The sequence below is a fragment of the Coregonus lavaretus genome (genome assembly GCF_964263955.1).
Source record: "Coregonus lavaretus genome assembly, chromosome: 5".
In the NCBI taxonomy this organism is placed as follows: domain Eukaryota; kingdom Metazoa; phylum Chordata; class Actinopteri; order Salmoniformes; family Salmonidae; genus Coregonus; species Coregonus lavaretus.
In genome coordinates this window covers 29,595,509-29,608,141 of record NC_139992.1, presented here as the reverse complement: position 1 = coordinate 29,608,141, position 12,633 = coordinate 29,595,509, and the positions used below count along the sequence as shown (strand labels likewise).

Here is a 12,633-nt window from a genome sequence, read left to right as displayed (position 1 = left end):
CAACTAGTTCTTACCCCTGCACATTGACTTGGTACTGGTACTCCTTGTTATTGATTCTATTGTGTTACTATTTCCTTTTTTACAGTAGCAAATACTACTTTTAACTGTATTGTTGGGAAAAGCTCGTAAGTAAGCGTTTCACTGTAACGTCTACACCGGTTGTATTCGACCAATAACATTTTATTTTATTTTATTTGACATACATAACATCACACTGATTTTAATAACATTCAAGCAGCATGGTTTTCCCAAAGCCTTATTAATTTTCACATGTTTCACGTGACCTTCCAGATAATCCAAACCATTAAGGAAACACTAGGTTGACCTTTAGTCAATCTGCTTTTTCTGTGAGAGCTTCCCATGTCTGGAACACACTGCCACCAGACACACACAACTGCACCACCTATCACACCTTCACAAAAAACATAAAGACATGGCTAAAGGACAATCAGACTTGTGAACATAATCCCTAGATGAGTATTGCCGCTTTCCATGTTATCTGTTGTCTGTAGCTTGTGAGGTGTGTAAACACTTTGTTGCTTTTATGTATTTTGTTTTGTTGCTTTTTGTGCTATTGCTCTGGCTGCGTGCTACGTGTTGCTTGTCCTATGTTGCTCTGCATGTGCTCCCTGCTCATTGTTTGTCTCTATTGGTATTGTAATTGTTTTTAATAACCTGCCCAGGGACTACAGTTGAAAATTAGCCGGCTGGCTAAAACCGGCACTTTTACTGAAACGTTGATTAATGTGCACTGTCCCTGTAAAAATTAAAATAAACTCAAATAAAGGAGAAGCTAAGGATGGAGGGATGGAAGGAGGGGCCTAGGAATGGTGGAGAAGGAGTTGAGATATTTCAAAGTTAAACTATGGAAACGATGAAAGTATCAAAAGCAGAAACACTAATGTCTGTGTTCTGATCTTCTCAATTAAACCGCAGGGAATACAAAGCACAACAGATCACGCCTATTGAATGGTTCTATATATTCAGATTAGTCATTTGGCCCTCATGTCCCCTTCACACAATTACTGTAAAAATAAATAAACATGTAAAAGATGTAGGGAGTGACTCACACCTTTATGTGTAATCCATGTTGTATGGCATACTAACGTATACGAGTTGTATCCAACATAAGACGGATTGTTTGTGTGTGTTTTTGTAAGAAAATCATCTCCGTTGTCCATGTCATTCATCCGGCAACAGATGACTACCATTGAAAAGGCAATGGCTCCATCCGAAATACTCGGACATGTCCTAAGAGTCTTCTCTAGCAGGGAGCAGTTCAGGATCATGGGATATTATAGGTAGGTAGACATTTAGTTCCAAACCAACAGGAGAGGGGAAAGACTACAGACCAGGGCCCGGTTTCCCGACACCGATGGAATTTAGGCTTAGGAGTGTTTTAACGATGCATCATTCCTACAATGCCGAACACGCCAAACAGAGAGAAAACACTATGCAGAGAGTACGTTCACTATGTGCGCCGTTGGAGCATGTGATAGGGTCGATAGTGATAGAGTCGAAAAGAAAGGCAGCGTTGCTGTCTGATCAGCTTTCCCCATTCAAATTTTACCTTAACATTATTATTATTTCACAATACTGACGAAGTATCAGCTCCTAGAGAGAAATTATCACCTATGGCTGCAAATATGGACGTGGAATATAATGCGCACGTTGTTACACATCATGAAATATATTTAGGCAAGAATTACAGACACTATAGCCATACAATTAGCAAAATAGGAACATCTGCCCTTTCCATGACATAGACTGACCGGGTGAATCCAGGTGATAGCTATTATCCCTTATTGATATAACTTGTTAAATCCAGGCGCACCGGTTTGAGTATGTCAAGAACTGCAATGCTGCTGGATTTTTCATGCTCAACAGTTTCCCATGTGTATCAAGAATGGTCCACCACCCAAAGGACATTCAGCCACCTTGACACAACTGTGGGAAGCATTGGAGTCAACATGGGCCAGCATTTCTGTGGAACATTGTAGAGTCCATGCCCCAACACATTGAGGCTGTTTTGAGGGCTAAAGGGGCATTTTTCCTATTTTGTTGCCTTACAACCTGGAACTAAAATGGATTTTTTGGGGGTTTGTATCATTTGATTTACACAACATGCCTACCACTTTGAAGATGCAAAATATTTTTTATTGTGAAACAAACAAGAAATAAGACAAAAAAACTGAAAACTTCAGCGTGCATAACTATTCACCCCCCCAAAGTCAGTACTTTGTAGAGCCACCTTTTGCAGCAATTACAGCTGCAACTCTCTTGGGGTATGTCTCTATAAGCTTGGCACATCTAGCCACTGGGATTTTTTCCCATTCTTCAAGGCAAAACTGCTCCAGCTCCTTCAAGTTGGATGGGTTCCACTGGTGTACAGCAATCTTTAAGTCATACCACAGATTCTCAATTGGATTGAGATCTGGGCTTTGACTAGGCCATTCCAAGACATTTCAAATTTTTCCCCTTAAACCACTCGAGTGTTGCTTTAGCAGTATGCTTAGGGTCATTTTCCTGCTGGAAGGTGAACCTCCGTCCCAGTCTCAAATCTCTGGAAGACTGAAACAGGTTTCCTTCAAGAATTTCCCTGTATTTAGCGCCATCCATCATTCCTTCAATTCTGACCAGTTTCCCAGTCCCTGCCGACGAAAAACATGGTGTTCTCGGGGTGATGAGAGGTGTTGGGTTTGCGCCAGACATAGCGTTTTCCTTGATGGCCAAAAAGCTCAATTTTAGTCTCATCTGACCAGAGTACCTTCTTCCATATGTTTGGGGAGTCTCCCACATGCCTTTTGGCAAACACAATACATGTTTGCTTATTTTTTTCTTTAAGCAATGGCTTTTTTCTGGCCACTCTTCCGTAAAGCCCAGCTCTGTGGAGTGTACGGCTTAAAGTGGTCCTATGGACAGATACTCCAATCTCCGCTGTGGAGCTTTGCAGCTCCTTCAGGGTTATCTTTGGTCTCTTTGTTGGCTCTCTGATTAATGTCCTCCTTGCCTGGTCCGTGAGTTTTGGTGGGCGGCCCTCCCCTATGGCAGGTTTGTTGTGGTGCCATATTCATTCCATTTTTTAATAATGGATTTAATGGTGCTCCGTGGGATGTTCAAAGTTTCTGATATTTTTTTATAACCAAACCCTGATATGTACTTCTCCACAACTTTGTCCCTGACCTGTTTGGAGAGCTCCTTGGTCTTCATGGTGCCGCTTGCTTGGTGGTGCCCCTTGCTTAGTGGTGTTGCAGACTCTGGGGCCTTTCAGAACAGGTCTATATATACTGAGATCATGTGACAGATCATGTGACACTTAGATTGCACACAGGTGGACTTTATTTAACTAATTATGTGACATCTGAAGGTAATTGGTTGCACCAGATCTTATTTAGGGGCTTCATAGCAAAGGGGGTGAATACATATGCACGCACAACTTTTCCATTATTTATTTTTTAGAATTCTCTGAAACAAGTTATTTATTTATTTTTTACTTCACCAATTTGGACTATTTTGTGTATGTCCATTACATGAAATCCAAATAAAAATCAATTTACATTACAGGTTGTAATGCAACAAAATAGGAAAAAATGCCAAGGGGGATGAATACTTTGCAAGGCACTGTAGGCCTACTGTATTAATCATTTAATGCAGTCACCCTCAGTTTTCATTTGAAGCAGACTTTTTATCCTTAGCTTGTGTAAAATATATTGGCAACTTTGTATTCGATTTCATTCTGAAGTTATCAGCGGTCAAGGAGCGGTAGCGGCAGGTAGCTTAGTGGTTAAGAGCGTTGTGCCAGTAACCGAAAGGTCGCTGGTTCTAATCCCCGAGCCGACTAGGTGAAAAATCTGTCGATGTGCCCTTGAGCAAGGCACTTAACCCTAATTGCTCCTGTAAGTCGCTCTGGATAAGAGTGTCTGCTAAATGACTAAATAATTAATAATAATAATAATAATTAATTAAAAGGAGAGACAGATAAACATCTTGATTCTATGTTTAGCAGAGATCTTCTGTGTATAAAGTGACGTGGAATGGCAAAAAAGCATACAACAGCGCACTTAGCTGGTCTGAAGCAGTCAGTAAATAACAAGCATTTAAAAGTTTTGGGAAACAGTTTTGAGATTTAACCCTTTACATGAGTGGGAATTGGCCTGCATGGATAGGGCTACATTTAAAGGTTTCTTAAAGAAGAAATATGAAATGCATAAGCATGGTAGTAATTGAAAGGGAACAGTTTGGAGATTATGGGAAAATTATTAGACCAAAGTTGAGAACCCAACAGTTCACCTGACACAAGACTGAATCCAAATATTACACTGTTGATTTTATGTGCATTTTACATTTATTGTTCTTTTCGCCGCATTTGTTGATAACGAAATCTGAAAATACTCTGGATACATTCAGTAAGATTATAAGAATATTCCTGAAAAATGTGGGGTAGGTGCAACATAAGACAAAGCAATGACAAAGGTTTGAGTAAGAGGACTAATTGGTGTTTCCAAGCGGCCACACACCTCTCCAAAGTGTGCACAGTTCCTGAGTAAATTCAATGCACCTTTATGACACAAAGAAGATTCTTCAACTATAAGGGGATTTTTACACTTGCAGTTGTTTTTACACATGTAGTTGTTTTGTTTGGAACACAACCCTGCATCCCTGCCATCACACAATTACTGTTGTTGTTTACACAATCCAAAAACTGCCCATCATAAATCACAATCTGGGTCAGGTGGGCATCATTTGAAAGCTTGTTCTATTGCCAAAATGACTAGCTAAGTTATAAAATACGATCTTACAGTGTTAAAAGCACTGCATGGTCAATCCGACGTCTGCATAGGCCGTGCAGCATTTACGGTGATATGGCCTCTGCAGAAGTCAGGGCATTCATACTTCTTGCGCTTCGCGGAGCATCGCAGAGCTGTTGTGAAGGAAGTTGTCAAGGAAGTGTGTTTGTGTTTATACAGGACCTCCCGCCCCCAACATCAACCAATCATGTCAATGCGGAGATATACGGAGCCCTCGCCATTGTTACAACATTTGAGAGGCGTACGGCGATGCGGTATGGAGCTCAATTTGGCCTCTGCGTGCCTCCAGAAACCAAATTGGATCACATTTTTGGATCAAGCATAAATTGGCTTTTAGGCTTTGACAGGGCAATTCAGAGAAACAGATCATAATTTGGTACGCATAGAAAGGAGTCATGCGTGCATTCAGTTGCTTGTTACACAGCAAATTTTCTTCACAATAGACAAACAGGCTTATTCTGTTCAGAACTACCCAGGGTATGACGCCATGTCATCTTGTAACTGTATATCAAACACAGTGATCATAAATGTTGACACTGTATATGACATGAGTTTTGTGATATGGAAATGTGAAGTGCACATTTGGACTCACAGGTGTTTGGCTTGCTTGTATGACATCCAAGTGGTATTTATTGTAATCCTCAACGTCTTATCTTTCAAAATACATCCGAGTCCTCTTAATGAACAGCATTTCCCTCACCCAGACAACAACAAAAAAAAATTGGTGCATGCGGTGCTCAAGTTCAGAACGGCTATCAGTCAAAACTCATACAGCGCATTTTTTGCATTTTACTGTACAGCCACATCGTTCCAATTTAGGGGCTTATCAGTGCCCAACTCTGCCATTTTCAACCCGTATATGGGTACGAGTGTAAAGGGCTACCAATGCTCATACGAAGGTTCTAACAATGCTTTTGGAAAACCGGGCCCAGACAGAGAGAGGAGGTTGGATAGGGAGTGTGAGGATGGGTTAAGACTGGTTAGGTCTTGGCTTAGGGCATAGAGAGGGGTTAAATGATTGAACAGCAGGGTTGTGGTCAATTCCATTTCAATTCCAGTCAATTCAGGAAGTACACTAAAATTAAAATTCTCTTCATAGCTTTTCAAGGAGGAAGAATTTGAATTGTTATTGGAATTTGGTAAACTTTCTGAATTGACTGGAATTGAAATGGAATTGACCCCAATCCTGCTGAACAGGATAGAAAGCTTGTTGGAGATGTTTTGGCTAATCAGGAGAGCAGAGCTTCAGGAAGCCCCCAGGCACACTCATACACTTACTATTTATACAGAAACATTGATATGGAACAGATATTACAGTGACATTGTGGAACAAATAGTGATCTTACTTGGATCTGACTTAGAGAAGGTATCCATGTCCAGCAGATTTCTGTGAAGAGAAAACAAACAGGAGGGAGCGAGGTGTGAATAAGTAAAACTGACACCATGTTGCTTCGTTAAACACAATGAGACGCTGATTAAGGCTCTCGTTAGTTAAGGCAGGGAACACCGTTGGGGATAGATACAGGATACAAGCGTGACAGACAGGATTGCGTCTCAAATGGAACCCTATTCCCTAATAGTGCACTACTTTTCACCAGAGCCCAATGGGCTCTAATCAATAGGGTGCCATTTGAGAAGAGAGACATGAGCGTCATGCTCTGATTTGCTAGGAGATGAGGCCTGTAAACGAGGGTTTGCTGTAACAGCCGTTACAGAGCGGAGCAGGTCTCGTCTTCTCAGGCTATTTACCAGAGAGAGAAAGATTAATGTAAGAGAGCGAGGCGGCCATGAAATGCACACCGACAGTGCTGTTTAAAAGCCCCATCCGTTATGATCAGTAACACCTTCCATATCATGATACTCAGGAGGGCGTTTATAATGAAGGCATCATCATTGATCAAAAACACCTCCTGTACACCTCCTGTGCACCGCCTTCCAACCCCCTAGTCCCAACCCCTAGAGAATCAGTCAATTAAACTATTAATTTACATTAAATCAGACAAACTACCCCTAAGCCCCTACCTGCGCACAACCCATGAACACCTTCAAACCCCACCGGAATCAATGACTAATTTACAAACAAAATAACCTTAAACCGCCTTTAATTGCTAACTCCACAACCAATGACAGATCTTACACCAGTCATAAAGCACTTATACTTCACTCTGGGGGTTGGAGAATATTCATCAAATAAATAGGGCTGGGAAGATTATGACTAATTTAAAGCAGGGGATTTGGGGAATACATTTACCTCTAATATTATTGAGCTGTTCTTTAGTGAATTTGCTGGAGTAATTCCAACACACATCCATTCATCCTATAAGATCAGGATTGGATGAAGGGATGGAGGGATGGATGGATGGAGTGAGGGAACGAGAGGTGAGATACAGTAAGTGACTCCTCTGCCATGGATTGAAAGGTTAATGGTTCTGCAGGGAGCGATAACTACCCTTCTCCCCTCCTGACCTGCTGGTTCATGTCCCATTGAACTATCCCTGACACTTACTGAGCTGTATAAAGGTGATGAAATGTCAGGAAGCCAAGGGATCAGCAGAGGCTTTGGACTGCTGTAGGACAGGAGGGAACACTGATCTGTCTGTGTCCATGCCTTCCTGTTACCTGTGTTGCTCATTGACTCACTCACTTTGTCAGTGTGTGTATGCGTGTGTGTGCATGCATTCCTGTGTGTGTGTGTCCATGTCTGATAGAGTCTAAAAGCTGCAGAGGCTATAGTATGGTCTGCATGGTCGTGATGGAAGTTTAAACCAGGCTTCCTTCCTCATAGCAGGAGAGAAATATTTTAGCCAGTCTGTGTTGGCTGGTTACATCACTGAGACTGGCCCTTTGCTCTGGCCCTCGCTGTGTGTGTAATATGGCCCCTGGTTTCCCCATGTGTGTGTGCGCGTGCGTGCGTCAGCATTAGGGCTGTGTCGGTCATGAAATGTTGTCAGCCGGTGATTGTCAAGCAAATAATTGCCGGTCTCACGGTAATTGACCGTTAATTACCATAAACATGTTTAGCATCTCCTGGCTTCCACACATAGCCTACAAGCCACTGATGCAGACCTTTGGAACATCTACATTTTAAAAAGTCAAATAAATCCATTTAATATAGCCTATACCATCACAACAAATCCATTATTTATTTTACACAGGTCTAAAGAAATTAAGAAAATGTAGTCTATTTCAGAAGAACAGAATAGCATACTCTGAGTTGTCCTTATGTTAGGCCCTGATCTGGCTATGCCATATGGCTGTGGGCTACACTAGTTCATTTAGCAGAAAATATTTGCTTAGAATTCCGTGGCATTATTTTATAGTATGAAGAATAAAATTGGAACAAAGCTGAATAAAATAGAAAGGATATTTTCTCCAAACATTTGAGGGAGTGAGGACATGCGTCTATTCTGTGTTGAGCGGTTAACAAAGAAACAGGTACTCCTATATGCTTAATTTAGAATTAAATGCAACTTTAGTTGTGATACAAACGTTGGGCTATATGTTTTGATTTTTAATACATTCTAATGCTGCATGATGTGACTCTAATGATGATTTGAAAAAAGTCGCTTGAAAGGCATGAGATCTGCTTTGTTTCTCGTTCAAGCTGCACACACTTCATCAGTCTCTCATTCACAATTTGACAAGCACTTGATAATATTCTCACCAGGCTTCAAATTTCACGGCCGCATCCCCCATGTGTGGCTGTAACGCCCCCTAAAAAACCCATGCCTTTTGCGGCCAAAGTGGCCGTTGTGCCCTGGGCTGAATATAATAAATATAATTCCCTTCTCCCGGCTGGCAATTGCCGTGCTCCGACGCACCTCTCACTCACATGGCTCTCTCAGGTATCGCAATTCTTATTAGCCAATGCCAGTAATGTGATCGGGTCCTTCTCACAGGCATCTCAGCTCCGAAGTAGGCTACAAGTGAAGACAGACACATCGGGAACGCAACGGCGAGCATCCTTCTTATCAAATTCCGAGGTGCATATTGAAGATGTTAGAAGAACTGTCCACATTTACTTTTCGTCAGCCAACAAGATGAGTAGGCCTAACGAACAGCAAAAGCACTAGCCTATGTCAATCTACTATCTCCCATAGTACAAAAGTTGACCTATTCTATTGGTCAACTTGTCCTTCTGTGCGAGAAAGAAACATTCCAAACATACTCTGGGACAGTTGTGGGATATGATAGACCTCAAATTAATACAACTACTTGCATCAGAAAATATTTTTAAAGGAATGAGGCTGATGCAACAGATCCGAACATTTAGCTTAAAATGTTGATAAACTATTAGACTAGTTATTTGGTCACTTTAGTTGTGATACAAACCTTATCAAAACATATAGGCCTATGGGCTAGGCTACATGAGGGTGTGTGACTATGATCAGAAAAAGTAGCCAAAAAAAGGCATGTGCTGTTTCTTGCCTTACCGCACACGCTGGGCATCATTCACAAGTGATAATACATCATTCACAAGTTCTTTTTAATAGAGGCCATCAAAACATTTTCACGCAATTGCATAGCCTATAGAAATGTTGCGCAACATGAGTTCATAGGCTGTCATGAGGTGTTTGATTTGACTTCCGAATAACATTTGCATTGATGTCAGAGTGATTAGAGGGACAATAGAGTGCTGAGTACCAGGCAGTTAGCAAGTTTGGTAGACTACTAATGACCATCAGCAGCATCAGAGCTTGGAAAAGCCTAGTTACCATGACTATGTGGAATTTGACTGAGGTCATGACTTGTGAAAGCCGGTGTGGCGGTAATAGCTCAGCATGCCTTTGGGTGGGCCGCATTTTAGGGTTTCCACCTGAGATGCTAATTTGAATGAGTCATGCTCATCTCTCTTTCCATCTCTCTCTCAGTAGGAGAATGAGGCTGAAAGCTGAAAGCCACAGAGAGGGTAAAAGCCCTAAAATGTGCCCTGTTCCATGAAGAGCTGGCCGGGTTAGTTTCCTGGAATTAACACTCCCTCCACTCCTCCACAGTGCTTTATCATTGGACGGCTTGAAGTGGAACTGACAGTGTTTTATATACTTTGCAGATATGAAACAAACAATTATAATATCAGTCAAAAATATCACATTTCCAGTTTATCCTACAAAACAAACTTTATAAGAAGTTTTAAAAATAGGTTCTATTTGACTAAAATTCTATGACGTAGAGCAGACTCTGTCCCGGGCCCCCCTAGCACTACACAGCTGATTCAAATAATCAAAGCTTGAAAGTTGGTTATTTTAATCAGCTGTGTAATGCTAGGGCAAAAACCAAAACGTGCAAACGGGGGGCCCAGGACAGAGTTTGAGAATCCCTAACGTACAGTAAGGCATTGTTGGCAGAATAGATGGATGCAGTTCAATGCATGATTAATATAATTCACCATTACATTTCTTGGTAGTCCAAAAAATATTGCTAAAAACATGGCTAGCTGGCTGCTGGGAGGATGTTATTTATTTGGACGAGTGGCTGACTTTATCCCCCCATATCGTTTTTCTGTGGCTACAGCTAGAGATGCAGGAGTCATTTTGTTAGCTAGCAAGAAATGTGAATCACTTTGATCGCTAGCTAGCTATGATGAACTTGAATGACGGTTAACCACAGTTAGCATCTCTCTTAGTTGTCAATCAAATGTATTTTGCATCAATCAAATGGGTGGGCAGGAAGGCAAGTTCCCATTCTGTTGTCAAAACGTGGGTTGGGACAAGCATGCATCGTAGGCAAGCTGCAGGCTACTATTCCCCATTGTTTATCAGTGCAATTTTTTTACCGCCAACTAGCTGAAAAGGTTTAAGAGGCTTTATCTAATGTTCCCTCTCTAGATTATATCTCATTTCGCTCTGGCTAATAGTTGTTGATCTTGTTGTTGTCAATCTGCATAACTAAGGGAGAGAGAGCCTACCTTTTCACGGTTGTTTGATCAATAGGACTGTAAAGTTCCCAAATGTAAGAGGACTCCCGTGGTATTTACATATTTGCAGAAATTCATTTAGGTGTATTTTGTGGCTTTTGGCGAATGCCTTCTTATGATCTAAAGTCCCGCTGTTGCTACTGACTGTAAACACAGTCCAGTTAATAGTGAATGATGGCAGGCCTGTGTGGCAAATGGCTTATTTGCACATAGGTCTACTGTAGCTCTGATTGGCTATGGCGCACCGTGCTGGACAAGACAGATGTTTTTATTATAGGTTGTATTTACTGCAGTGTCTTAATTTTCCAAATGCACGGCCACTTTCCCACTCTATATTGCTATAGAATTCTCACAAATGCCTTACTGTACGTAATTCCCAAACATTCTATTAATGTATGAACATGTGAAAATGACCATATCTAAGTGCTCGCTTATCAGAAAATGGGGGTGTATATGAACAGATTTGAATAAGATTTAATGTTGCTAAAACGCTGTCAGTTCCACTTTAAACTAGGGCCCCAGTGGACATTAGCCAGCCCAGCACACACAAATGTAAAATTAAATAACAAACGGTCTCAAATAATGTATTTTCTTACTGGGCCTTCCTGTGTAGACCAGCTCAACTAGCCAAACAACAGTGGGCTCCAGCTTCCACCAATCTTAACTCAAAACAAAAAGGCACCCAAATCTGACCGAACTCTGACCTAGCAACAAGAGATAACTGACTCAAATCTGCTTTGGTACAATTGCCTCAACATGGTTTTGACCAGTTTTGTGTGGATACAAATATTCATGACATGATCACAAAAAATATGCCATCTTTGTATCTTCATTTAAAAAGTACTTTGTCCTCATTTATAATATTCACGACTCTGTCTGCCCGAGTGAAGGAATGTGTCAAGAGCAACGGTACAGCAACGGTTACCATAGCAACCGTCCGACATCCAACGGGCAATTGGGGCAGTCGCGCATGGGACTGACTGACTGGCAGTTGGTATTTTTTTGGGGGGGGTCTGAGTATTTATCCCACTCACAGACAGCAGCTCCCAATGGGACGACATAAGTTTGACATCAGCCCTCTGCTCACTAGAAAGAGGAGAAGAGACGAGAGCTGTTTCACACAGTATCTCCCTTTGCTCTCCTCCTCCCCTCTCTCTCTGATGAGATGTGTTAGTACAGACATTTCATTTCATGAACATATCAAGCATGTCTTTCTGATTGGCTCACGAATGACAGATCGCCACTGTCTGGTTATGACAGCATTACCATGACAACCCGCTGAACATGTCCCAGACCCCCAGGACCCTGACCTACATTACCCATCATCCTCTTCTGTGCCTCTCAATAAATATATTTTACCTGACGGAATGGTGAAGTCACACACACAGTACAGTTACAGTCCCTTCCCTCTCTCTTCCTTCACTCTTCCCTTTCTCTTTTCAGTGTGGCCTGGATAATGGACCCACAGGGAATACACCATCACACTGAACTAGATACAGTCACCACCATGGAAGAAATCGGGACTGCCAAACACACACACCGTGTGCCGATTCTAACTCAAAGTGTGGTGTAGAATATTACATATGCGCTTTCATACAGCTACAGTATCAAAGAACAAAACACTCTCAAGCGGTGAGATTCCTTCTCCCTGTTGTAGTAGTGAACATGCTACTGGGATTCTAATCTTAGCAACATAACATTGCCTACCTTCCTGCACATTCAAAAATAACCTGATACAGAAACAAATAGGTGAATATATGCAGTGTACCTTCTTCATTTAGATTTGATTGTATGTAATACAAACGGGAATACTATAGAATAACAGACTAGACACATATACCCATAGAAATCCTATATTAATATGTACTGTAAGTAGTGTATATGTTTCCATGGTGGCTTTTACTGTATGAA

General features: G+C 41.5%; 1 protein-coding gene across 1 annotated transcript in view; it reads right to left on the bottom strand.

Moving 5' to 3' along the window:
• Window positions 1–12,633, bottom strand: part of LOC311129132 (copine-8-like) — a 126,634-nt gene that overhangs the window by 94,772 nt on the left and 19,229 nt on the right. The window contains exon 2 of the mRNA XM_084161424.1: window positions 6,155–6,195. Coding sequence (XP_084017550.1) covers window positions 6,155–6,195 — 41 coding nt within the window. The remainder of the gene's footprint in view (window positions 1–6,154; window positions 6,196–12,633) is intronic.